Source organism: Melanerpes formicivorus, unplaced genomic scaffold (genome assembly GCF_026170545.1).
Source record: "Melanerpes formicivorus ecotype bairdi unplaced genomic scaffold, bMelFor1.0.p_v2 SCAF_23, whole genome shotgun sequence".
In the NCBI taxonomy this organism is placed as follows: Eukaryota; Metazoa; Chordata; class Aves; order Piciformes; family Picidae; genus Melanerpes; species Melanerpes formicivorus.
This window is the reverse complement of record NW_027142375.1, coordinates 270110-297686: the sequence shown is the minus strand read 5'-3', so window position 1 is coordinate 297686 and position 27577 is coordinate 270110. Positions and strand designations below refer to the sequence as shown.

At 42.7% G+C, this 27577-nt stretch overlaps 1 protein-coding gene across 1 annotated transcript; it reads right to left on the bottom strand.

The window, feature by feature from the left end:
- NGLY1 (N-glycanase 1) lies at positions 1 to 27095 on the bottom strand. The gene is made up of 12 exons (XM_068152266.1): positions 26929 to 27095; positions 24467 to 24581; positions 22541 to 22783; positions 17390 to 17549; positions 11830 to 12052; positions 10930 to 11051; positions 10362 to 10507; positions 10068 to 10178; positions 4314 to 4478; positions 2914 to 3102; positions 1531 to 1708; positions 1 to 1036 (listed from the first exon to the last, which is right to left on the bottom strand). Exons 1-12 carry the CDS (start codon positions 27054 to 27056, stop codon positions 861 to 863), a joined length of 1956 nt encoding a protein of 651 aa, XP_068008367.1. The 5' UTR covers positions 27057 to 27095; the 3' UTR covers positions 1 to 860.
- Between the last annotated feature and the right edge of the window lie 482 nt (positions 27096 to 27577).

Genomic DNA, 27577 nt, shown 5'->3' with positions numbered 1-27577 from the left:
TTAACAAACAGAAAAGATGCATTTACTTTTATATCAAATTTGGGAATAGCATTCAATGGAACTCGAGAGCTATTAAAGTGATTTCAACCTAGTTATAATCAATCTTTTAAGAAGTGGGAAAACCTGAATTCATACCATTAAGAAGTATTTATAATGAGTTATCTATTATTAATTTTTGTAGGAAAAAAATATCAGATATTATTAGTGAGTTTTAAGGCTCAATTTCATATCATAAGCCATGACAAATTTACGTCCATAATGAACACTTATTTCATAATTAGTTTATTTTCCTAGCAGATCATCACATTTCCAAACAGTTGTGGAGTTAAATGCAAGTTCAGTATTTAAATACCCTACAAGGTAAGTTTCAGCTCTTCTGGTTATTAGATAAAATCACATTTCTCTTTTAAAATATCAACATTTTCTTTAAAATATTTTAAAACCAGAAGCATCTCTTGCAATTGGAAAATTGAATTAAAACGTTTTTTCCAGGAAGATTAGAAAATAACCTCAGCAAACCAACTCTAAACTCCAAATGAAAAACAATTACAATTGCTCTGTGCACTTAAGATCATGATTTGCTCACTAAAAACTGTTTCTGTTTAATCATAAAGTTGAAGAAAATGTTATTTAATATGGTTCAATCCCTTAGTTTTGGGGTTTGTTTTTTAAGGGGAGAAGTTTTCATTGTGATGTTTACCTATTCAATACACGTGCAGTTTCAAGCTGATTAAATGGAAGCAGTGAGACAGAAAATAAGCTGCCAGCAGATAAACAGAAGCCACCAACCAAATCTTCATGTCCTATCCGTGGTATAACATCTTCAAGGGATTCAAAGTACATCTCCTCAATTCAAGTTCTCAGAGGTCACTGAGGTTTACAATTATCTCCAAGCAGTTTTCTCCACATCCTGTTAAGCTCTCTCTAAACAACTGTGTGTGTTGCCATGCAACTTCACCATCCCCTCCATTTAGAATTGCTTCCAATGTAACTTCTGTCGCACCAGAAAAATCCGAGTAGGAGCAAAGATTTTTATCTATTGGAGGAAAAGGTAAGCAATTCAGTAAATCAATGCTCTAGATAGCACATAATGCTAGAATGCACATTAAAAATGCTGTGTTGTAATGAAAAGACATTCTCAGTTGCAGCTAGTCAAGTTCATCTGTCCCTCAGTGGCAGGAGAAAAGTCATCTGCAAATTTCTAATTATTTTTTTTTAATGAACCTGCTCAGAGGACCTAGTCAAGATTGAGGCCACTGCTCAGAGGCATCTACCCTTTCTAGTATAACACACAAGTATCTTATAGCCACCATGTTCTTGCTAACCATGCTCTGTTGCAGGTAGGGTTGCATATATCCAACTGGGTTCCGTACCAGTTTTGATTAAATGCACAATATTTTCTTCACACTGCTACGATGGAGGCAGAAAAGTAAGAATGCATTTGCACTTAATTTTTACTATTTGCTCAGGTCTCTCTCCATATAAACCATTGCTGCGTGAAATAATTCATTATTTAAATTTCACACTTACCTCCTGTCAGAGCAATTTCTGCTGTTGAAGAGCAAAGTTTCCACTTTATTCTTCCACTCTGAAATGTTTGACTGCTTATCCTAACTGAAACATTATCTATTTTTAGACCGACTGACTTGCACTCAAACTTCCAGCTGATGGAAGCAGAGGATGACCCTTCTTTCCGGGCTAGATAAACCTGAAAAGAGAAAGACAACAGTGTCAGTACGTTGAAAACTGTCATGACAAATTAATTGCTGTAACAAGGACAAAAATCTTACAACAATACACTTTCTTTCTTATCAAGCTTCTGAACCTCTAAAACTGTGCATAGTACAATATTGTACACATCTCATTTTGAATCCTTAAGACTGCTCCACAGTTAGGTAATCATATATGTTCATAGTCTTTCACTAGGGAACACTAATCTATCACAACATGCTTGGTAAAATTAAGACATAAAAGTATCTAAGTTCATTATTTAAAAAAACCAACACCAAAAAAAACCAACAACAAACCAGATTTCTGGGGTTTTTATATAAGTGCACTGGCTCATACACTTTGGTTGTTCATTTTGGTTGTCTGGTATTGAAGAAAACTAATCAGTGTTTCAGATTCTTCGGATCTGGCTGCACATTATTTCTCCCAGGACTTGACATGTCTGGATTAAAGCAAATCATACATTAACATTACCCGAACTGTTAAGATTTGCATAATTTAATGTAGTCCCAATGCTGTTCTAAACTCCACCTGACTGAACAGTCAAGCCCATGTTAACATTCAGTAAAATTACAATGCCTTCTTAGAAGAATTATGTAGTAAGCATGTGATGATAATTTCAAGTCTATTATCAGCAAACCACAGTAACAGACATTACAGATTAAAGAGTCAAAACTGCCATGATCCTTTCAGAATCCTTAGGTAAGAAAATTTACCCAAATTCTGTCCATTAATGTCATACTGAATGGACTTACACAACTCTTCGGTTTTTAATGTGGAAAGAACAATGATCAAAGACATAAAACACACTATAAAGCTATTCTCCGAAACAATCAAACCACCTTTCTTAGACAGCAGTACTGATTTTCAATAGAATAGTGTTTGAGCACTTGCACATGAGTGTAAGAAGGATACCGTTTGCTAAAATGCGGTACTTCAACATGGATTTTACCTATCTGCTAAAAATTTGGTCACTTCCTGAAAGACAAACTAAATTTCTTTCTAGTTTCTTAAATCACATGGCAATCTTACCTGAAGATCAAGAGTAATATTTACTAACATCAGCTAGATTCTATGGGCATCAGAGGAGGTTTTGATGCCAAACACTGGCAAGGGTTTTCTATTTTATTGGAGTCACTGTATTTTTAAATATGATGTTGTATTTTTAGTAATTGTTATCCTTACTACTTTCCAATCTGTTTCAATCTTCCTCCAGATAGACTCTGCCTTCCAAACACCTGCTTCCCAGCCACTTAATTTTTCATTATTGTTGGAAATCCGAGTATAACTATCTTCTACTATATTGTAGATGAGGTGGAAGTGTTTAGATGTCTTCTCTTTTTCGGAAGGAATAAAAATTACTTCTTTTCTTGTCTGAAAAAGGCAAAAAAAAACAAGCACCTTCATTGTCCAATACCCTTTACTAAGTTACTTTTAAAGAGCATGCTATGGTTTCCCAATTCAGTTTTGCATCTAACTGGAAAAAGCAATTTTCAGGACACGTCATGGACAAAAGCATTTCTGCAAAATGGAAGTTTTAGACCAGTTTCCTACAGCTGACCTGTACCTTTCCCAGAGGGAAGCAGTAACTTTTTTTTTTAAACACTTATACAATTACTTTTAGAAGTAAATTATTAACAAAGTAACACAAAATTATCAACTCTAAGTAAGATATTAACATGTTAGGAATAGTTTCTGTGTTGAGTAGATCTTGTACAGCTAATAAGTAATTGGTTATTTTGAATAGCAAATGTATTTCTGTGACAAATCAACTCAAAACACCAAACAAGCAACCAAGGCACAAACTTCATAACTTCACTTTTTTTTTTTCTTAAGATTTGTCATTGTTCTTAGGCGTTTCAACAAAGCATAAATTAGTTTAAACTATGGAGAACTAAAATCTTAAAAGTTTCTCAGACTTAAGCAGTCCTATGAAGCTCACTAATTTCACTTCATTGGTTCTATTTAGGATTGTCAGTCATTCCACACGAGAAGTTCACCAGAAAATTTATGTAAAGAGTGATGAGGTAAATCACATCTTTGCATGCTATGGTCCTGGGAAACTGTACCTTAACATAAAGCAAAACAAACTCTTGCTTTCAGAAATAGGCAAAAACACTGACATGAGAATCAAGTTTCAGAGATTATTCCATTTACAATCTTAACTGCTCTCACACTATTTTCTTGATAAAAGCAGCTCCTACCTCCATAGTAACCAACAGTAACACAAATAAAATATTTCTAAAGTTTTCCCAACTACTTTCAACTGTCTTAAGCTTTCTAGTTGTGTCACACTATAACTAATTAAGAAAAACAAAGTATTTTTAATTAATTACTAAGAGCAAGACTAATTTTAGATCAAGAATTCACACACATTTTTAGACTCAACAGCTCAACATCAATCCTCAGATTTACTTGTGGAGCTCTCTTCAACTCCTATCAAACTTGCACTTGATGTTTTGGCAAGTCTCCACGTTTGAACTATGCAGGTTATCTACCGTGAAGTGCTATTCCTCCCCTGACCATCGTCACAGAATTTCTAGCTAGCTACCTCTAAGATGGTCACCAATGTGAAAGTTAAGTACCTCTGAACCAATTTCACCTCTGGCTACTCGCCAAGCTGTTGAACCCGACGTTCTTCCACCATATTCTCCAGGTTTTGGTGTTTTAGGAGAAATGAATTCAACGAGCTCTACAATGGTTCTTTCTAAGAGTTCTCTTTTTCTGTTTTCTGACAAAGATTGTTGTCTCTGAAAATACATTTAGGAAAGAGTAGAAAGTTCAGTAAAACAGTATTTGTAATTCTGCTCTGGACTGACACCAACAGAGAAAAAAAAGTTGAAAAAACCCAGACTAATGCTCAAAGTCTAGGCTGTATGAAGCATTAATCGTATTCTACATGTGCAAGTACAAATCAGTATAACTGCATGACTATTGGACAGCGGTGCTTTTTCTTTGAACCTGCATGCATTAACTGTGTTTTTCTTTTAAGATAATGTTTGTGCTGTGCTTATTATACCTTTGCTTGCATGATCAAATACTTTCATGTTTAATAACCACTCAGAGGTATTTTATACCTTAACTGGTTTTGATATTATCTGGGGAAAGAGACAGCAAGCATAATGTATGGGTCAAACTTTTCTTCTTTGAGAATGATTTGGTTGGACAGTCTTGGTTTTATGATCAATACCCAACAAGAGATTGATTTGGTCTCTGAAAGAGTTACTTCACAGTGAGTGATTCTATCATTAATGAACTATGACATTAACTTAGCAGAAATCTGAGAAAAATGAATCACACCTCAGGTGTATGACTGAAAAAGAGAAAGAATTACATAAAATGCTTTCTTTGCTCACATGAATAAAAGTATGGACAATTATTTAAAGAATAAAATAAAAATCACTGAGAGGCTGGGGATTTTGTCTCCATGATTTTCACATCACAAATACAGAGCTGATAAGTGAAGATCTGTTTCTTGACTGGATACCACACAGGGTTGGAAAATGAGGCTCAACATTGAGTATACAAACAATTACACATCTCAGTTTGGCTGGTATGTTTTTGTTTTTTTCTCCCTGCTTTAGTGATTGCCCAAGGCATGCACACTCAGCACACTAGGGCCTGAAACGCCAGGCCATAAGGGTTGCAATTATGTCCAAAGCAGTTCTGACCACAGAAAGTTTTGCAATTAGGGATCAAAACAGAGGTATTTGAAAGATTTTGGTTGCAGACAACACGGAACTCTAACAGAATGCAGATACAGAAAAATTATGAGAAACAGCTCCAAGTGAACAAATTCCAGCTGCCAAATACCAGTTCTAACGCAGCAAGGGGACAATACACCTCTGCTTCTGCTAACAGATGACAAGCAGTAAGTCCAGGAGTTCCTCATGAAACACCAGGCCTTCCTGAATGGAACACTTGACTGGGCACTTAGCATATCCGTATGAAATACTATGGACATCTTGCCAGCTCAGAGGAGTTTGCTATCGCTTACCCTAATAACGATCTACAATTTTCTGTGAGCCACATTCATGTAAGGAAATCCAGTGTTGGGGTGATCGCTGCTGAAATTAGCAATGCCACACCAAAGCATCTGCCCTTGCTGTGTTGTGAAAGTATGTGAACAAAATCCTGTTAAAGAACAGTACTTCAACTCAAAAAAGGTAGGCCTCTGTCATGGACAATACAAAAACCATGAGTAAATTCCTGAACTGTAGAGAGTATAAACACACTAATTCTTGTCACCTCCCCCCACTCAGTAGACTCTGGCATACAAATGCTAGCAGCACACAAAGCATATGTAACACAGACTGCAGAGATCAACTGTGCCCGTGCTGTCCATTTCCTACAAACAACATTGCACTAGAATGGATTCCAAGAACTCCATTACCAACTGCTATGGTTCAAACTTCCTGGTTTTGTGTTACCCTCTATACACACACAGGTCTCATAATTCTTTGGCAGACAAAGGGAGTAAGAAGGAAGAGGGACTGCAAACTGTAAGCTTTAAATTAGTCCTGCATCACATGCGAGTTGCACTGTTGATGGTTCCTAAAGGACACTTAAATCACACCTGTGATTTAAGTGGACTTACTGCTGGGTAAGCAACAGATGATCTGAGGGTAGAAATTGAATTTTAAACCTTTAAACAAGGAATACTGATGCATCTCACAACAATAACCACAAAATGGTTCTAATTCAAACTAGATTAGTAGTTTTCTTTCTAAGAGCTGACCTGGCTGCAGCTATAACCATTCACAGGCATTAGTGAAACAACATCTGAAGCAAATTAAAAGAAATTGTTTCCCTCTCCAACCACCCAATTTTCAATGACAGCAGCAGAAAGTTCAGGGTCCTTTCCCTGAAATGAGGCACTGCCCATACAAAATAGGTGGAAAAAAGCTTTGTAGTCAGGGTGTGCTATAGTACTGTAAAATAATATCATTTAGGAATGCCTGACCAAAATAAAACATAGTGTTTCTGAGAAGTAAAATAGTGTATACTGCATAAACTATCCTTGCCTCTTTTCCATCTAACACCAAGTCCCTTAACATCCTTTCAGCTGTTGTCTGGTGTGTGATAACTGCCTTGTTTACCATGGGACAGGAAGGCAAGTTCATTTAGCACCCTTCAGGACTGAGGTAATTTACCATCGGCAGGTGCTTGTGTAAAATGAAGATTTACAAAGGTAGCCTGCCAAAGAGCTGAGGGAGGGAGTCCTATGGAGACAAGACATCCCTGTTTTAGATAAAGCCTACAAAAAGGATAAAATAATGAACACCCAACTTCAAAACAGATTTTGAGGGCCAGAGTGCCTGAACAAAGACCTTTGCCTAAACAACTCCCTTTTTTAATACGGAAGTTGGCACCCCTCAGTAAGCTAATGAGAAAAAAAATTAGTATATGCTGACCACAGGTGACTATGATACTCAGTTCTCCTCCTAGATCATGCTAAAATGTCACTTAGAACACAGGAACAGCCAAGTCTAGGACACAAAAGGAACATCTCTCAACAGCAGCAGCTGCAGCAAGCGTGTGCACAGGTACCTGTACCAGTGTGGTTGAGGACAGTCAACAGGCTGTGCTCCTTTTCCTCCACCCAAGAAAGGGACTCCCTTCTTGGTAAGAACTGCACCTTCAACATACAGCTTAAGTTTTGCTGCATCTCTATTTTTATATTAGAGTGATTGCAAAGGATTGTGTCTCCAACTTAGTTGGATGTTACTCAAGATTTATCAACATCTTGCAGTCAGTAAATTTATCACCAGCAATTCCAAATCTGTTGTACCCATCGATCTGAACAATAAAACTATTTGATTCTTTTAACCTTCTGAACATGTGTCAGAACAAGTCCTATTTGAGGCACTCGAGAAGCAGATGTTAATTTTGCCCAATAGTTCCAGGAAGAATCCCGGACTTTGAGACAGGCAGACGTCAGAATCTCATCTGCAGCACAACATCTGGTCACTAAACACAGACACAGAGAAATAACAGCTGTGGTGATTCCTCTTTAGGCAGGAAAGAATGATCACTATCTCAGGTTCCATTTTCATTTACACTGCTGATAATGTATACTGTGTATCATGTTACTCTTTAGTTGTAACTTAGAAGAATTGAGCTTGAAAGATGCGGTGTAGGAGCTCTGCATCAAAAGATACCAAGACTACAACCCCTCCTAGTGTGGAACCAGTCTCTAGGTGACCACGGGAAAAGGAGAAGTTAGTGTGGGTCTCTGCCTATGTCCATTATCTGCTGAATAGACTGCAACAAAGGAAGCTCATGTCAGTGCTCGCATAATGTCATGAGCTGCATAATTCTGTGAAGTAGGTGGAAAGAAGGAAGAAACAGGCCCATAGACCAACAGGCAGCACCATTTGCTGGAGACAGCACAGCCCTTTTTTACTCTAAGTGAATAAGCATGATCCCATGGTGACATCAAGGTGAGAAGCAGGTCAGACAAGCCAGCCTGTGACTCAATTGCACCTTCTTTCCTGATTTCATCAATATTGTCAGAGTAATTTTTCAGCTTACTATTGCCTCAATTTCCAATGTTCCTTCCCAATGGACAACTGCTGGAGAAGAGCCTGACGACTGGCTTCTATCACAAGCAGAAGAGAATAAAGGCTCTTCAGATCAATTCTCTAGCTAAGAAGGGTTTACTGCTTGGAGAGTGCCATTAAATTTCTTCAACTCCACAGACAGGGCATGCACTCCTCAACTTGAATATTTGATCCTTTGCCTCCTTTTATTTGGCTGCTCTGGGCACCCTTCTCAGTGCTCCACTTTGCGACCCTAATTTTTCATTACCGACAAAACAATTTCATGCCCAATTCTTCTCCTCTGAGAATGTGGCTACAACTCTCAAACCACCAGGCCTCTGAAAAAGTCTAATCTGTTTATTAAACCATCAGCTGGAACCCGCACTGGAACTAGAGTTTCTATACACAGGAATTAGCCCTAGAAGGAAGTGGGTCCCAAATGGAACCACACTGTTTCAGTATACCAAGCCAAGAAAAGTTCATCCTGCCCCAAGCAGGGGGTAGTAAACTGAATGCACTTGCATTCTATGACTGTGATACGTAGGTGCAAATAGCTCCATGTCTTTTGGGAATGTTAGGCATGAACAGTGCATGTGGAAAGTCTTGGAAGCAGCCTGTGAATCATGCCTCTCCTTTCCTAGAGCTTGTAAAGAGTAATGGAAACAAATCAGGCCTACATTTCTTATGACTATAAATGCTATTGTTTTCAAGTTACAGTATTATTGCTGTGGAAAAAGCTCAGCTAAGGAGGCCATATAGTGTCAAAGACAATGAATTTCACTCTTAATATCTACTGATACACAAGTCTACACTAAAGCCACCAAGAAAAAAAATAATATACACACACAGTATGTGTATGCACACAGTGGCTGGAGAGCAACCAGGCAGAAAGGGACCTAGGGCTACTGGTTGACAGCCAGCTGAACATGAGCCAGCAATGTGCCCAAGTGGCCAAGGCCAATGGCATCCTGGCCTGCGTCAGAGATAATGTGGCCAGTAGGAGCAACGAAGTCATTCTACCTCTGGAGAGGCAGCACCGGTTAGGCCACACCTTGAGTCCTGTGCCCAGTTCTGGGCTCCGCAGTTTAAGAAGGCCATTGAGATACTTGAACGTGCCCAGAGAAGGGCAACAAGGCTGGGGAGCGGGGTCTGGAGCACAAGCCCTATGAGAAGAGGTTGAGGGAGCTGGGGGTGTTTAGCCTGGAGAAGAGGAGGCTCAGAGGAGACCTTATTGCCATCTACAACTACCTGAAGGGAGGTTGTAGACAGGTGAGGGTTCGTCTCTTCTCCCAGGCAACCAGCAACAGAACAAGAGGACAGAGTCTCAAGCTGTGGCAGGAGAAGGTTTAGGCTTGAGGTGAGGAGAAAGCTCTTCCGAGAAAGAGTAATTTGCCATTGGAATGTGCTGCCCAGGCAGATGGTGGAGTCACCATCCTTGGAGGCATTCAAAAAAGGATTGGATGTGGCACTTGAAGCCATGGTTTAGTTGTCATGAAGTGTTAGGTATTAGGTAATAGGTTGGACTTGATTTCTCAGGTCTTTTCCAACCTGGTTGATTCCATGATTATGCAAGAGAGAATATAATAATCCTCTTACATACCATTCTTTATTTCATGTCAGTTCAGCTCTATGACTGATTCTTACATGTTCAGTATAAAATGAGGTCTGTATAGTTAGCAGCATCTTATTTCCATAGTGCACAGACATTCTAATCAGATTACCAAACTCATTCATTTCATTCATGTTATAGTAAGACACAGGTCACTTAGAGAAATCCATTTAAGAAAAGCTACATACCTTTCTGTTTAGTGCATTAATAGTTTCACGTAGTGTAGCCTCACTGAGTGCTTTCCTTCTAGAGAGTACTTCTTCATGTTTACAGCTGTATCTCCAGGTGACATCGACAACCTTAAGCATAAGTTGAAGAAGAAAATAAAGAAACCAACAATTCCCACGGATCTCACTTCATTTAAAGAGGCTAGCTAACTGAAATATGTTTTCCCATAGCAATTCTGAAACTCACACCAAGATGGAATACATCACAGGTTTGCCCCAGGCAAGCATGTTTATTATTAACATTGTTACTCCTACCTCATCTTTGGAGAACGCAATTATGTAGGAGAGCTTCTTTCCCCACCCAGTTTCATAGAGAAGAGGTTTGTCACAGGCATTTTCACAGGGATCACAATGAAGCCATCTTTTCTGAGATGAAGAATACACTTCAGTCCACAGATGATCTATATAACACAGGCCAAGAATAAGCAATTAATTATAAGGATAACTCCTCAGTTGTAGTATTGTAGAATATTTTAATTTCCCAAGTTATTAAATGGAAGAGCAGGTGAAAGAACATGTTTTCTGTTCATCTACATTCAGAAGAGTTATCAGTGCTTTCTCTTTCTATCTTAGGATCACAGTTCCTTAGACTCAACTAAAGATTGTGTCAATCATCTACCTCACTTGTGTCAATCATCTACCTCACTTGTAGAACTGTATCTCATCAGGCAAGACAGGAAATTGCATTTATATTGTCTTTGTTAGCTGAACTGTGTAACTCTGTATGCTGCCTGATTGCTGACATAGTCTGAGGCCCATAAAACACATAACCTGATTTTGCATAGGTTTGTACTAACATTACAATATTCTAGAATACTGGTACCTGTACAGTCCCAGACGTATCTAGCTTCAAACCCAACAGCTCTGCAACATAGTGTAAAACAGTTAGCCCACTCCCCACAGCGCCCACGTCTGGTTTCCAGGAGTTTCTCAGGGTTGTTATACCTACAGAAGAAAAAGAAAACACAAAGAGAATAATTAAAAATATATTTTACCTTTCATAATCTTTATGTCATGACTGTCCTTGGGATGATTTGAACAGATTTCAGTGCCATTCAGCCCAGAGAACATATTAGAAATTACTGCCTTACTACAAAGTAAGTGTGTGTAGAATGCTACTTTTACATTGACTCATACAACTCCATCATGTTTATGGCAGCACTGAAACTAATCTGCACTCCTTCAGCTTTCAAAATTAACTTAGATTGCATCTTAACATATGCTTTTTGTAAGCTGGTCCTTTTGATAGTAAACAAAAATATTAAGAAGTGTGGTACTGGCTCCTTTCCTATAGCCTCAGCAAAGACGCGCATTACCCTTTGTGCTTTCCCGTAGAAATGAAAACTTCCCTGAAATAGCAAAACCCTACCAATATCCTGGGGCAATTTTAACATATTTTATTCAGAAGTTGTACTTTTATCAAATTAACAGTTAAAAAAGAAAGAAAGATCAGGCAAGTATTCAGAACAAGGTTATGTAAAAGAAAGCAATATGCATTTTAAAAAAATCTCTGATCTTATACAGCAATTGTTAGGTCATTGCTGTGTACCAGCAACAAATGCTGCAACCATCCTATCATGTTACTTAAAATAGCTTCTCTAATCTTCCAACCAACAGCTTATCACTTGTTTACTAAATACACATATGCAAAGATGTTTCTTGAAAGACAAGGAGAAAGAAAACATCAAAAAACCCCAACAAAAGCAAATGACTCTGTGCTCACCTTGGGAATCTATTAGAGAGCTGACACTGGTTACAGTAATGATTTTCTACTCGACTGGCATTCCATCTTAGCTCATCATCAGTAGGCAACAGATAGTCACTTTTAGGCTCTGTCTGCCCACCACACCTCCTGCAGGGAAGATTATCTACCCATTGAAAAAAGTCATTCTTAAACCACTGTGAGAGCTCCAACAACAAGAAGTCCTCTTCATTTATGTGTGCACCTGTAAAATTTATACAACATACTGTTAGCTCAAACGGAAACATAAACGTAGATACTGGTAAGTCCAACTAAATAAATCTCCATCTCTGGGCCTTTATTATATTTTAAGTCTCATTATTAAAAAAGTTTCCTATGTTACTTAAGAACACATGAAAGAGAAAATGTACATTCTCAAGACTGAATAAAACCAAACTGTACATGTGAAGGACAAAAAATGGCATTCCTAATCCAAGTTAGATACACAGTGAAGTCTGGTGAATTTCCTCATGTCCTGTTCTTCCAGGGCTTTAGAAAAAAAAGTGTTCTTTTTCCACTCCCATTTCCAGCAGAGAGGAAACAGTCTAAGAGGTTCCTGGAGTGCATGGAAACTAAATTCCTGGTGAGTAAGCCAACGAGGGAAGGCCACACACTAAACCCATTCACTAACAGAGAAGACACGTAGATGATGTGATGGCTGGCATCTGTCTTGGGTAAAATGATCACTAAATAGCAGAGTTTCTGTTCTCAGGGAAGAAAAGCCAGGGGTCAGTGTAACTGCTGCCTGTTTAAGAGACTAGTTGACAGAGTCCCTTGACAGGCAGTCCTGAAGGGCAGAGGAGTCCAGGAAGGCTGGACATGAAAGTAGGAAACCTGCAAGGTGCAGGGGCAGACTGTCCCAGTGTGCTATGAGTCAGAGAAGAAGAAAGTCAGCATAGCTGAAGAGAGAGCTTTGGCTGGAATTCAGTAAGAAAAGGTAAGTTTATGGCCTATGGAAGAAGGGGTAGACCACTCAGGAAGACTAGAAAGAATTTTGAGTTTATGCAGGGAGAATACTAGAAGGGCCAAAGCTGAAGTAGAACTTAATCTGGTAACTGCCAAAAAAGGAAATAAAATTGTTTCTATAAATACATAAATGACAAAAGGAAGACCAAGGAGGATCTCCATGCTCTATTGGACACAGGGGGAAGCACAGTTACAAAGCATGAGAAAATGCTGATACACAAAATTCTTTCTTTGACTCAGTCTTTAAAAGTAATACCAATTATTCTCCAGGTACCCAGTCCCCTGAGCTAGCAGACAGGGATGAGAAGCAGAATGAATCCCCCAAAATCAAAGGGGAAATGGTTAGTGACATGCTACACACACACAAAAATCTACAGGCCCAACTGGGATCTAAGGGTATCGAAGGAGCTGGTAGAACTGCTCACTAAGTCACATTACATCATTTTCAAGCAATTCTGGCTAACTGGGGTGGTCCCAATTCACTGGGGGCTAGCAAATATAATGAACATCCACAAAAAAGGCCGGATGGAGGATATGGCGAATTCTGGGCCTGTCAATCTGACCTCAGTCAGATCTCAGGGCAATCAGAAGGAAGTATTCCAAGCTTATGACCCTAGACTTTAGGCGTGCAGACTTTGATGGCTTCAGGGATCTGCTAGCCAAAGTGTCGTGGGACAAAGCCCTGGAGGGAAGAGGGACCCAGGACAGCTGGTCAGTATTCAAGGACCACCTCCTCTGTGTCCAGGAGCTCTGTATACCAACAAAGAGAAAAGCAGGTAAGAATGCTAGGAGGCCTGCCTGGATGAGCAAGGAGTTACTGGACACACTATTACTTAAAAGGAAACTCTACAGGAAGTGGAGAGAAGGACAGCTAGAACAGGGGGGAGATAAGGAAGCTGCCCGAGCAGCAAGAGTCCTGGTTAGGAAAGCCAAAGCAGAGTTCAAATTCAATCTAGCCAGGGAGATTAAAGGGAACGCTAAGAACTTCTACAGATATATTAATGGGAAGAAGACGACCAGGGAAGGTGAGGGCCCCTTCAGAAAGGAAAATGGTGACATGGTCAAAAGTGATGAGGAAAAGGCTGAGGTACTTAATAACTTCTTTACCTCAGTCTTCACTGCAAGGGCCTCTAGCCACACTCCTGATGTTATGGAAGACAATGCCAGGGACGGGGAGGAAGAACTGCCCATGGTAAGTGCAGATCAGGTTCGTGATCACCTGAAGAACCTGAAAGTGTTCAAGTCCATGGGACCCGACGGGATACACCCACGGGTACTGAGAGAACTGGCAGAGGAGGTTGCTAAACACCTCTCTATTATATTTCAAAAGTCATGGCAAGCTGGGGCAGTCCCCACAGACTGGAAAAGGGGAAACATTGCCCCCATCTTCAAAAAGGGCAAGAAGGAGGAACCAGGGAACTACAGGCCAGTCAGTCTCTCCTCTGTGCCTGGAAAGATCATGGAGCAGATCCTCCTGGAGTCACTACTGGCTCAGAAGAATAGTGAAGAGGTGATTGGGAACAGTCAGCACGGCTTTGCCAAGGGCAAATCCTGCCTGACCAACCTGGTGGCCTTCTATGAGCAGGTGACAAAATTAATAGCTGAGGGGCGAGCAACTGATGTCATTTACCTGGAGCTGAGCAAAGCCTTCGACACTGTCCCACACCACATCATGGTCTACTAACTGGTGACACATGGGTGTGATGGGTGACCACTAGATGGATAAGGAACTGGCTTGATGGCCGCACCCAAAGAGTGGCTGTCAATGGCTCCATGTCCCAGTGGAGGCCAGGGACAAGCGGAGTCCCTCAGGGATCAGTCCTGGGACCTGTCTTATTCAACATCTTTGTGGGTGACATGGACAGTGGCATTGAGTGCACCCTAAGCAAGTTTGCTGATGACACCAAGCTGTGTGGTGCAGCAGACAGCTGGAGGGAAGGGAGGCCATCCAGAGGGACCTTGACAGGCTGGAGAGATGGGCACAAGCCAACCTCAGGAGGTTCAATAAGAGCAAGTGCAGGGTCCTGCATCTGGGTCGAGGCAACCCCAGGCACAAATACAGGCTGGGCAGGGACTGGCTGGAAAGCAGCCCTGAGGAGAGTGACTTGGGGGTGCTGGGGGAGGAGAAGCTCACCAGGAGCTCTCAGTGTGCACTTGCAGCCTGCAAAGCCAATCAGATCCTGGGCTGCATCAGGAGAAGTGTGGCCAGCAGGGCAAGGGAGGTGATCCTCCCCCTCTGCTCAGCCCTGGTGAGACCCCACCTGGAGTACTGCCTCCAGTTCTGGAGCCCCTATTACAAGAGGGATATGGAGATGCTGGAACGTGTCCAGAGAAGGGCCAGGAGGATGATCAGAGGGCTGGAGCACCTCTCCTGTGAGGACAGACTGAAGGAGTTGGGGCTGTTCAGTCTGCAGAAGAGAAGGCTCTGAGGTGACCTCATTGTGGCCTTCCAGTATCTGAAGGGGGCCTACAGGAAGGCTGGGGAAGGACTTCTCAGGATCTCAGGTAGTGATAGGACTAGGGGGAATGGAATGAAGCTGGAGGTGGGGAGATTCAGGCTAGATGTGAGGAGGAAGTTCTTCACCATGAGAGTGGTGAAGCCCTGGAATGGGTTGTCCAGGGAGGTGGTTGGGGCCCTGTCCCTGGAAGTGTTTAAGCCCAGGCTGGATGAGGCTCTGGCCAACCTGATCTAGTGTGGGGTGTCCCTGCCCATGGCAGGGGGGTTGGAACTAGATGATCCTTGTGGTCCCTTCCAACCCTGACTGATACTATGATACAGTGCCAGGGAAGGTCACGGAGCAGATCATCTTGAGTGCCATCACTTGGCACATGAAGGACAACGAGGTGATCAAGCCCAGTCAGCATGGATTTATGAAAGATAGGGCCTGCTTGGCTATCCTGACCTCCTTCTACAAAAAGGATTAGAGCAGAGTCTAAGAGCTATGCTTCTCTCGAATTTTCTGTCTAAAGGAATTTGAAGAGTTTCCATTTGTTACTGCTAAGACTCTTTCCTCCGTTGCATTGTCCTACTCTGCTGAATGAGAATGCTTTGTACTTGTTTAGGTGGTGTCCTATTTCCCAGTATAGCCAAAAAAAAAAGAAAGACAAATGACTAAGAATGTTCCCTAAAGCCAAGGGCATAATTACGTATCAGTGTGTGGTTACAGAAGACATCACAAAGTCATTCATAAAAATGATGAGCTTTCTTTCTGGTTTGGAAATCAACACTCCCATCAAGTTAGCAGAATTGCTTCAGAGTCTCCTATCAAGAAGTCAGTGAAAATGATTTTCTGGTTTAAATGGGGTCTTGGAAGCTGCAATGGGTTGGGGCAAATCCCCTCCCCACCACAGGGCAGAAATAACGACTCAGACAAAGGGATTGCAAGAGTGATGGAAAGTTGAAATAGAAAAACAATAAAAAACACCAATGAAAGCTTTACAGAGAACCACAAGCACCGTGACAAAAGAGAGAAATCCCAGAACATACCCAAGAACATCCCATCCCCACCTGGGGGTACACCCAAACCCCCCCCAGGGCTCTTTCTCCCACCCCAACCCAGCCTGGGGCCTGGGCAGGCCCAAGGGAGGCGGCTCACACCATTTTACCTAGGCTGCAGCTGGAGACAAAAGAGGAAGTGAAGACCCCGCATGGGCATTTTAGAGGGGAGCAGGGCATTATGGGAAATGGAATACCTGGTCTCCTGTGACCACCCCCTGGGCTAGGCCCACCCCTTGGGACCTCCCAGGTGTGGTCTGTGCAGTGGCATCCGGGCCAGCACCCAGCCTAAACCACCACAGAAGCTTTTCTTTTTTTTTTTGGGGGGGGAATATGTCTCTTGTACAACTTAAATTTCACTATATTATTGAAAAAGATCTGAAACTGTCACTTGAAAATGGAAATATGACATTTTTGAACATAGAAAGTCTGTCAGTTAGAACTTCTATATTTATGAAAATATATATTTTAAGCATTAATGTTACAAACATTCATATTTGTATTTCACTTCTAGCTCAAAGAGAATGGCACATGAACAAGCCTAGTCATTTAAACATTAACAAGAAAGGGCATTCTTTGTATCAGGCTGTGTCTGGGAAAGGTGTCAAGCAAACTGTCAGAAATAATATACCTTAAAAGAGAAGTGGCATTTTGAAATTTGATTCTGAATCTTGAATTGTAGCACGGAAGGGAAAAATTACACTCTGACAGCTTCAAAACAATGAATATGCAAACAAAAAGTTCCCCTCCTCTTCCTGTACTACCTACTTTAGATGCAAAGAATGTAATGGTATATCCAGACCACTTGATTCCCCAGCGCTGCTTATTACTATTTCAAACAATTAAGAGCAAAAAATGTCTATGTCAAAGATGTAAAGAATGGATGATAAAATTTAAATTTCAAAAGCCCAGAAGTGAGTAGAGAGATGAGAACATTTGAAAACTAGGAAGAAAGTAATCAGAGACAGCGTTTGGAACCTGAAGACATATGAACAAATCTACACACTAAAGCACATGCATGATCCTGACGTTTGAAAGAATATTTCTAGTTCCATATACATTCTAACTTGGTGTCATTACCTTTGTCCAGTTCCATGGCTCGTGCTAGTTTTTGCTGAGCCTTCCCTCTCAATTGCTGGAGGGGAATTGAAGCTAGTGCTTTCTGCTGAATGGAAGGATTCTCATGCATCAACACAAGGTGCTCAAATCTTGTTTGAAGTGTTTTTAAGATATTTGCAGCCTGCAAAGGGATTTTCAGTCATGAGATGATTTATCAATTTCCACCTTAAACCAGAAGACCCAAGCCCTCCTACTTTAGTGTATCAGTCACAATTCTATACTTGTTGTTACATTACATATGTATTTACAGGTGAAATACTTGTAAAGACACGAATAAAAATGGCAGACACCACCACCTAAACTGTAAAGCCAGCCTTGTAATCTTTAAGCTTTCCAAATGGTGTTAAAAATGAAAAAATTACTGATTTAGAGTGAAAAGATGCCTCTTGTTACTTACTTGCTCCCTCACTGCTCTCTATTTCTTTGAGGGACCTTTTACCTGGAAACCATTTCCTGGGCACTACTACACCACTCTGCAGAACTCTCTTATTCTTTTCAGCTTTTCGATTGCTCATTCATGAATATTGCTTGACTATTTCTGCTTCCCTCTCTCACAGGTCGACACTGATAAGTTTTACAGATAGCCCTGTGACCAGCTACTAAACAGTGTCTTTCACCAGACATCAAAACAGAACAATTAGTCTTTTCAGCCACTTTCCCTCAGTGCCACTTAATGGCAACTCTATGTTGCACCCAGTAAGGTACAACTCGTATGTACTAAACAGATAAAGTTTGTAATAGTAGCAGAGCAAATTGTTTACTCCTATTTAAAGGGGGACAACACAGAAAGTGAAATGAGAGTTTAAAATAGACTCTGACATATTAGAGGGGGAGGGGGCTGCAGTACTGCTAAATTACCTTCAGTATTTAGCTTTGTTAACACTTTGTGTTATCACAAATCCACCACTTTCCTGAAATGCTAGCAACAAACATAATACAGAGGTGCAAGAATTCCTCTGAAAATTACTTCTTTTAAGGAACCACTTAAATTAGGAGTTATTATTTTGGTATGGACATTACTACAGGGCCATTCCCTACTCCTCATAACCACTGAAGCGGAACAGAAATCATTTCACTCTTCCTGGAGCTCACCAGATGTAATATCCTAAACCAAAATATGTTTGGATCCACTTCACAAATAGGAAGGATTAGCTTCAGAACACAAGCATCAGCTTGAAACTTGCAATACTCTTCTCACTGCAAGATCAACACAACTTTTAAAGCCTCCAGTTATGACCAGTACTGAGCAAGTAAACGCAGACAGTATAGTTTAAAGGCAGCTACTGGCACGGTAACAATTAAATGGCTCCATATTCAAGTGCCTAAAACAGTTTCTTTCTCAGAAGATATTATGGGTCACAATGAGTTACCAAGTCCTCCCTCTCTCTCCCCCAAAAGGCATCACTTCAATCTATGATTTTCCATTTCTTTTCTACTGACCTTGGGCAAGTATTGGAAAAAACACTATGTTATAGTTCAGCCTCAATAATACGCTGATGATACAATTAAGAGACAAACTCTGTTTAAGGATGAATGACAAGCAGGCTTTTTTCATAGTTTCATAGTTTCATAGTTTGATTCAGGGTTGGAAGGGACCACAAGGATCATCTAGTTCCAACCCCCCTGCCATGGGCAGGGACACCCCACACTAGATCAGGCTGGACAGAGCCTCATGCAGCCTGCTCTTAAACACCCCCAGGGACGGGGCCTCGACCACCTCCCTGGACAACCCATTCCAGGGTTTCACCACACTCATGGGGAAGAACCTCCTCCTCACATCTAGCCTGAATCTCCCCACCTCCAGCTTCATTCCATTCCCCCTAGTCCTATCACTACCTGAGATCCTGAGAAGTCCTTCCCCAGCCTTCCTGTAGGCCCCCTTCAGATACTGGAAGGCCACAATTAGGTCTCCTCGGAGCCTTCTCTTCTGCAGACTGTACAGCCCCAACTCCTTCAGTCTGTCCTCATAGGAGAGGTGCTCCAGCCCTCTGATCATCCTCGTGGCCCTTCTCTGGACATGTTCCAGCACCTCCACATCCCTCTTGTAATAGGGGCTCCAGAACTGGACACAGTACTCCAGGTGGGGTCTCACCAGGGCTGAGTAGAGGGGGAGGATCACCTCCCTCGACCTGCTAGCCACACTTCTCCTGATGCAGCCCAGGATCTGATTGGCTTTGCGGGCTGCAAGTGCACACTGAGAGCTCATGTTGAGCTTTTTGCCCACCAGCACCCCCAAGTCTCTCTCCTCAGGGCTACCCTCCAGCCAGTCACTGCCCAGCCTGTATTTGTGCCTGGGATTGCCTCGACCCAGATGCAGGACCCTGCACTTGCTCTTATTGAACTTCATGAGGTTGGCCTGTGCCCACCTCTCCAGCCTGTCAAGGTCCCTCTGGATGGCCTCCCTTCCCTCCAGCTGTCTGCTGCACCACACAGCTTGGTGTCATCAGCAAACTTGCTTAGGGTGCACTCAATGCCACTGTCCATGTCACCCACAAAGATGTTGAATAAGACAGGTCCCAGGACTGATCCCTGAGGGACTCCGCTTGTCACTGGCCTCCACTGGGACATGGAGCCATGGACAGCCACTCTTTGGGTGCGGCCATCAAGCCAGTTCCTTATCCATCTAGTGGTCCACCCATCAAACCCATGTGTCACCAGTTTGGAGACCAGGATGTGGTGTGGGACAGTGTCGAAGGCTTTGCTCAGGTCCAGGTAAACGACATCAGTTGCTCGCCCCTCAGCTATTAATTTTGTCACCTGCTCATAGAAGGCCACCAGGTTGGTCAGGCAGGATTTGCCCTTGGCAAAGCCATGCTGACTGTTCCCAATCACCTCTTCACTATTCTTTTGAGCGAGTAGTGACTCCAGGAGGATCTGCTCCATGATCTTTCCAGGCACAGAGGTGAGACTGACTGGCCTGGAGTTCCCTGGTTCCTCCTTCTTGCCCTTTTTGAAGATGGGGGCAATGTTTCCCCTTTTCCAGTCTGTGGGGACTTCACCAGACTGCCAGGACTTTTGAAATATAATAGAGAGGGGTTTAGCAACCTCCTCTGCCAGTTCTCTCAGTACCCGTGGGTGTAACCCGTCGGGTCCCATGGACTTGAACACTTTCAGGTTCTTCAGATGATCACGAACCTGATCTGCACTTACAATGGGCAGTTCTTCCTCCCCGTCCCTGGCTTTGACTTCCATAACATCAGGAGTGTGGCTAGAGGCCCTTGCAGTGAAGACTGAGGTAAAGAAGTTATTAAGTACCTCAGCCTTTTCCTCATCACATGTGACCATGTCACCATTTTCCTTTCTGAGGGGGCCCACACCTTCCCTAGTCTTCTTCTTCCCATTAATATACCTGTAAAAGTTCTTAGTATTCCCTTTAATCTCCCTGGCTAGATTCAACTCAAACTCTGCTTTGGCTTTCCTGACCAGGACTCTTGCTGCTCGGGCAGCTTCCTTATCTCCCCCCTATTCTAGCTGTCCTTCCCTCCACTTCCTGTAGAGTTTCCTTTTAAGTAATAGTGTGTCCAGTAGCTCCTTGCCCATCCAGGCAGGCCTCCTAGCATTCTTACCTGCTTTTCTCTTTGTTGGTATACAGAGCTCCTGGACACAGAGGAGGTGGTCCTTGAATACTGACCAGCTGTCCTGGGTCCCTCTTCCCTCCAGGGCTTTGTCCCACGACACTTTGGCTAGCAGATCCCTGAAGCCATCAAAATCTGCACGCCTAAAGTCTAGGGTCGTGAGCTTGGAATACTTCCTCCTGATTGCCCTGAGGATGTTAAATTCAACTGCTTCATGGTCACTGCAGCCAAGGCCGTCTATGAGCCTCACATTGCTTACCAGCCCTTCCCTGTTGGTGAGAACAAGGTCCAGCATAGCACCATTTCTTGTTGGTTCCTCCACCATTTGGAGGAGGAAGTTGTCTTCTATGCAGTCCAGGAACATCCTGGATTGCTGGTGCCTTGCTGTGTTGTCCCTCCAGCAGATATCCGGGTGGTTAAAATCACCCATGAGGACCAGGGCTTGTGACCTGGAAGCTGCTTCTATTTGCCTATGGAGGGCCTCATCTGCTTGGATCTGCTGGTCAGGTGGCCTGTAGGAGACCCCCACAGTAATATCTTCTTCCCCTGTCCTGCCTTTAATTTTGACCCATACACTCTCAACTAGCTTATCATCCCTCCCCAGTTGGAGCTCCACTGATTCCAACTGGCTATTGACATAGAGGGCAACACCTCCTCCTCTCCTTCCCTGCCTATCCTTCCTAAAGAGTTTATACCCATCTATGCCTACATCCCAGTCATGGGATTCATTTTGAAAGGATTCATATTACACTAGCTTTAAGACCTACGTGACACTAGTTCTAAGGGGAAAAACTTTGTAGCAAGTTCAACCAGAGTAGCCTTTGAACATTCTATCAGAAGGCGTAATTTCATATTTCAAAGGTATGAGGTGTTAAGAGCCTTCTGCCATCGGGGCAGGCAGTATCAGATGAAAAGACTGCCTCTTTGTCTTGATAGAGAACTTCAACTCAGCACCTCAGACAAGGGAAACAACCTAAGTAACTTGCCTGGCTAAATTCCTGTCTCTCAGTTGCACACGAGAAAAAGAAAGCACTTACAGGCTACACAGAGGTCATAATGCATGAATGGAAACATCCATCAACAATTACAGATATTACAGTTGTGCTTCTGTTCTTTTGCTGGCTCTCAAATGCCAAACACAGTATACAGCCCCAGTCACAGCCTCCCTCACCTTGTTGCTGTTCCCTGCCAATACAAATCAGTTCTTTTTTTCAACACACCCATATCAATAAAACATTTATGGACATCTTCAACGAAATCTCTTGCAAAGTTGCAAGAAGAATGAAGAAAACACTCAAAAATTTCAGAAACCATTGGGGGGGAAAAAAAAAATAAAAATCCTCTAGTCCAATCTCCTGCTCCAAAGATGGTTAGCTGCGAGGTCAGATCAAGTTGATCTGGGTTTCATCTAGTTGGGTCTTGAAAATGCCCACTTTTGGAAACAACATGACCTCTCTGAGCAACCTGTCCCAACAGTTAACTCCTCTTCTTTGTATTCAGAAATAGCATACCTACAAAGTTTTCAAGTTATAATTACCATTTCAAGAGACTGCACAGGTGACGTTTCTGGTTGCTGATGGGCAAGGGCAAGAACAGAGTCAGCAGGTCTTGAAGGCTGATGTGCAACTGTCTGGGCACCGCTCATAGTTTGAGAGGATCCTGATACATAGTGTTGATTTGACTCATTCAGTCTGCTGCTCCTCTCTCCAGCAATTAAGTCTCTGATTTTACGTAGCTGTTCAATTGAAGCTTCCTTGGGGAAAACCAGGTGAGTCTCTCCCTGAAATTTAGACAAGTTATTTCAGCAATTAACGCAGGTCTAGGCCAGTCAGTGGTTTGAATCTACTGCTAACAGCTATGTCATTGTCTGGAAATTAGTACATTAAGTCTTGGCAGGATTCAGCTTTCAGATTAGGTCACTTAAAGCAGAAACTATTAGATAGAGAACCTACAGTCAGACTACAGAAAAAAGGCTACAACAACATGCTTTGCTAGTTACTTATTTTGTGGAGCTATATACAGACATATGCTGTGAAAGCAATAACAGAAATGAACAAAAAATGCCCAGTTCTCACAGTAAAGAAGTGAAACACTAGGAAACACAGGAGGATACCCCATGTTAGGGAAAGAAGCCCCTGGAATGGCATCTGCTGGCAATTTTCTTCTATACTGTTATCTCTTAGTATTTCCCATCTAAAAAACACTAAAACCTATTCTTATTTAGACTTGTACCCACCTTGATTTCTGGGTTCCCATATCTGATTGTAACATGCAGTGTAACAAAATATTAGTAATTATGACTAAAGAAAAGTATCAGCACACTTAACATGAAGAAATTGTTACCAAAAGCACCAGTACCTTGAAACACTCCACAGTTTAAGAGTTCCAGTTTCTGCTGCTGCAGCACTTCTATTTACTAAACTGACAGCGTGTTAATCCAGTAACTTTAGGTCATCTGCCAGCGCTTCACTTGAACACTTAGAATCACCATAAAACTAAATAGATATATCAACCCAAATGTGTCCTCATTTTTTAACTGTAAGAGCTGAAAGAGCTGATTTGTCAAGTAGAGGCTAAAGAGAGAGAGGACAGAGGTGGGAGAAGGAACTTGTAGCATGTTTAAAGTAACTGTTATTACGGAGTCCTTTGCTAGCTACATGGACATCTCCTCTCCAAACCTGGTGTGTTTAAAAGTCATCTCTTGAGTGCCACCCTGAAAATAAATCCATAGACCATTTTTCCCTCTGCAATTACCATTTACTTCAGTAGATTTCTTTTTTCTTTTTTTAATTAGGACAACTATCCTACTTAACATCACTAGAAGAGAAGGCAGAGGTCTCATGACAGCTGGACCTAAATAATATAATGTACATACCCACATGGAAGTGTGCCATAAAACAGACAAATCCAAGGAGACAGAAAGAACTTTGCACCCTTAAACAAAAGGGGGTTATAATTTGTTTGGGGTTGGTGGGATTTTGCTGTGGTTTTAGTTTTGCATTTGTTTGAGGTTTTGTTCACCCCAGATTTCCAGTAATTCAAAGGCTGCTTCTAGCTTAAAAAGCTTTGCCAGCTTAAGTTCCGCCAAGACAGAAGACCATTTCAGGACACCAAGCAGTATCCAAAATATGATTTTTGACTGCAATAGAATCAAGATTCACTCAAGACTATCCTCCCACTATTTCAATAGTCTCTTGCCCCCCGCTGTTGTCAACACCACTAGTACTCGTGCAGCTGCATTGTGAATTTGCTGAACCCCAACTTTAAAGATGGCAGTTCACAGATTAAGTTACTTCTAGCTCCATCAGATATCTGAAGTACTCTCATCTAAATTTTCTGTTGGATAACTGCAGATACTTACAAACAAGGATACCAATTGGCTTAAAATCTAGTCTCTTACAAGTAGAAAAGCAGGGTGAAAAACCTCCAGTTTTAATTACATAAATTATTAAATTACACTCACCTCTTCAAATCCCATCTCAAATAAACACTCAACTGCTCCTCTGACTGGCAACAGCCTTGTGGAGAATGCTGGATTTCCAATTCGAATAAATCTGTATTTTTCTTCATAAGGATTCCTGAGGAAATTGAAAGTTTTAGTGCTGTTTGAAAATTGGGTAAAAACTTCCAAGCTGAGGAACCTTAGTGCTTAGTAATTAGTATGAAATTTTTTTTCAAGTTTAATTTCATTCACACCATGTAAATAGCATGTGACACCTATCTAAAACTTTGACCTACTTCAAAGACAATATATGGTTGGAAGAGACCTCAAAAATCATCCAGTCAAACCTTTGACCCAGTACTGAAGGGCCAACACTAAACCATATCACTGAGTGCCAGGTTCACACGCCGCTTGAACTCCTCCAGGGATGGAGACTCCACTGCCCTGGAAAGACCATTACAATGTTTGATAATCCTTTCAGTGAAGAACTACTTCCTAACATCCAGCCTGAACCTCCCCTGACACAGCTTGTAACCATTTCCTATAGTCCTATCATTTGTCACCAAAGAGCAGAGGCTGATCCCCTCCTCACTCCAACCTCCCTTCAGGTAGCTATAAACACCATTAATGTCTCCCCTCAGCCTCCCCTTCTGTCGGCTGAACAACCCCAGCTCCCTCAAGCATTCCTTGTAAGTCAGGTGCTCCAGGCCCCTCATGAGCCCCGCTGCCATTCTCTGGACACACTCCAGCACCTCAGTATCACATCCTTCTGCATTTAACTTTCCAAGTTACAGACTGGTTCTAAATTTTAGCTCACAATTCAAGTTCAGAAATACATGTTTTGTAGTTCTAGCCAGCAGGGCTTAGTCTTCAGTGACGCATAAAGACAAGCACCCCTCCAACCAGCAGCATTACAGTTGAACTTCTCCACTTGATGCTGGGTGGTTTTAGACCCACTACAGAAACTATGCTGAACTTTCCAGTATGTGGGTAAGGCTACTGTAGTCTCTCTACTTTTGAAGGAGAGCTATGAGGATGATGTGGGACTGCAACATCCCTTCTATGAAGAAAGACTGAGACCTGGGGCTGTTTAGATTTGAGAAGGCTGAGATGGGATCTTATTGGAGGGGGTCTAATCAGTGTCTATAAATATCTGAGGGGTGAGTGTCAAGGTGAAGGTGTCAGTCTCTTTCCGGTGGTGCCCAGTGACATGACAAGTTAAAATGGGTACAAGCCGGAACCCGGGAGGTTCCGCCTCAACAGAACCTCCTTACAGGGGGGGTGACAGCACTAGCACAGGCTGCCCAGGAGAGGTTGTGGAGTCTCCTTCACAGAAGGCTTTCAAAACTTGCCTGGATGCATCCCTGTGCAGCCTGCCCTAGGTGATCCTGCTTTGGTAGGGATGTGGGACTCAATCTCTGAAGCCCTTCCAATGCCTAACATTCTGTGATGGGCTACCTCTGTTCCATTTTTCTTTTAACTCTTTTATGCCTTCTCTCCTTTCTTCCATTAAAAGGAGTCAACCCAGGCCCCCGTGTTCTGTCACACAGCACTACTTTTTCAAACACTCGACAAACCACATATAGACAGGGAATGGCAGCTTGTACATCTTGAGTTGCTTGAAGATAGCAAGGTCAATCCTACATCCTGGTGTGTATATAGATCCTACAGAGCCACCTCCCAAAAATTCAACTAAAATTAGCACTTGATAATAATCTTACCAAGTCAGGAAAAGAAAGGAAACAAGCAAACAAAAAAATCCAGTTACTATTTTAGCATTATTTGTTATGCATCCACTAATTTTTAAGTGCTTGCAGAATGAGGGTCAATGCAGGCTAACCAGCAATAAATACAAAAATAAAAATCCAAGCTACTACACGAAAGTGAAAAGTAACCTCATTTTTAAATGACAACAACATGAAGAGAGATGTTCCTGAACTTTGATATTACATAACAAGATTGAATCATACGCCTCATCTCTTAGATGGTCTGTCTGTAAGCCCAGAAATAAGATGCTTCACTTAAGATAAATTGCTTCCAAAGCTGCATTAGTAACCCAACAAGAATTACTAAATTCACAAGCAGGCTCTGTTCTCAAAGTGCTTGACTTGCCACGCCGCTGCCGCCTGCCCTCCGCCCGCCGCGCCCACAGAACCTCTCGGCACCGCCGCACTGCCGAGCCCAGCGAGTCACGGCCAGGGAGAGAACGCGGGCCGTGGGGCGGGACAGGGCAGCTCCTCAGGCTCCCGCCCCACCACCTGGGCCACCTTCGGAGACGAAGAGCCCCACCAGCGGCTTCTCACTAGAAGAGCCGTCGGAGAGTAGATGCCACTGTGGTGGAAGCAGCAGGCTTCCAATAGCCACAGCAGTGAGGGGACCTGGTAGCCAGACACCCTGCGGCAACGCCCAACGCCCAGCCGACGGCCCGCGAACCGAGCCCGACGGGAGGGCGACCCAGATCGCCTCCGGCCGGCTCCGCTCACCACAGGATATTGTCTGCGTAAGTGAGAAGCAGCCGCGAGGCCTCCAGGAAAATCTCCCGGCCGTTCTGGCAGAGTTCACTGACAGCAGGGGAAACCCCCGAGGAAGAGAAGCCCACAGCAGCCACCATCTTGTCGTCCGCGCCGCGTCACCGCCAGCAGCCGCAGTACGCAGCAGACCGCGAGCGCAGCCAGAGCGCGGCGCTCACCGCCCCCGGGCCACTCCTCCGCCACCGCCTCTTGCCTTAAAGGTCCAGAGCCCGCGGCTTGCACCCGGCTGCCACGCACCGCCTGGGGTCGGGAGTGTCACAGGAGCTGCTAAACTACTTTACCCTGATGGTTCTCATGACATTTTAATCGATGCTCTGTCCCGGTTTTGCAGTAGGGCCTTCCGTCCCTGGGAGCTCTTGGAAGCTCGTGGGGTAAGCGGCAATGTTACAGAGGACATAAACCCATTCTTACACCGGCCGTGTTTGAATGCACTAGCGTTTAGTGCCTCTCGTTTGGCCTCAAATCAGCCACAAGGATGGGAAAACTACTGTTGCTCCTTGCCCCCTCCTTGTTACCTTGTCCAGTCCTACCCAGTCTGTCCAAATGCAGATAAACGCCCCTGGGTTCTACTGCTTCTGCATGTCTGGTTTATGCTGTTAGT

Excerpts from the sequence above, each read along its gene's own strand:
- NGLY1 (XM_068152266.1), bottom strand. The coding sequence starts at position 27,056 with ATGGTGGCTGCTGTGGGCTTCTCTTCCTCGGGGGTTTCCCCTGCTGTC. Across the intron at positions 22,784-24,466 it reads TTGAGATGGGATTTGAAGAG|GGAGAGACTCACCTGGTTTT; the intron begins GTGAGTGTAATT and ends TCTAAATTTCAG. Across the intron at positions 4,479-10,067 it reads TTAATGCACTAAACAGAAAG|AGACAACAATCTTTGTCAGA; the intron begins GTATGTAGCTTT and ends ATGTATTTTCAG.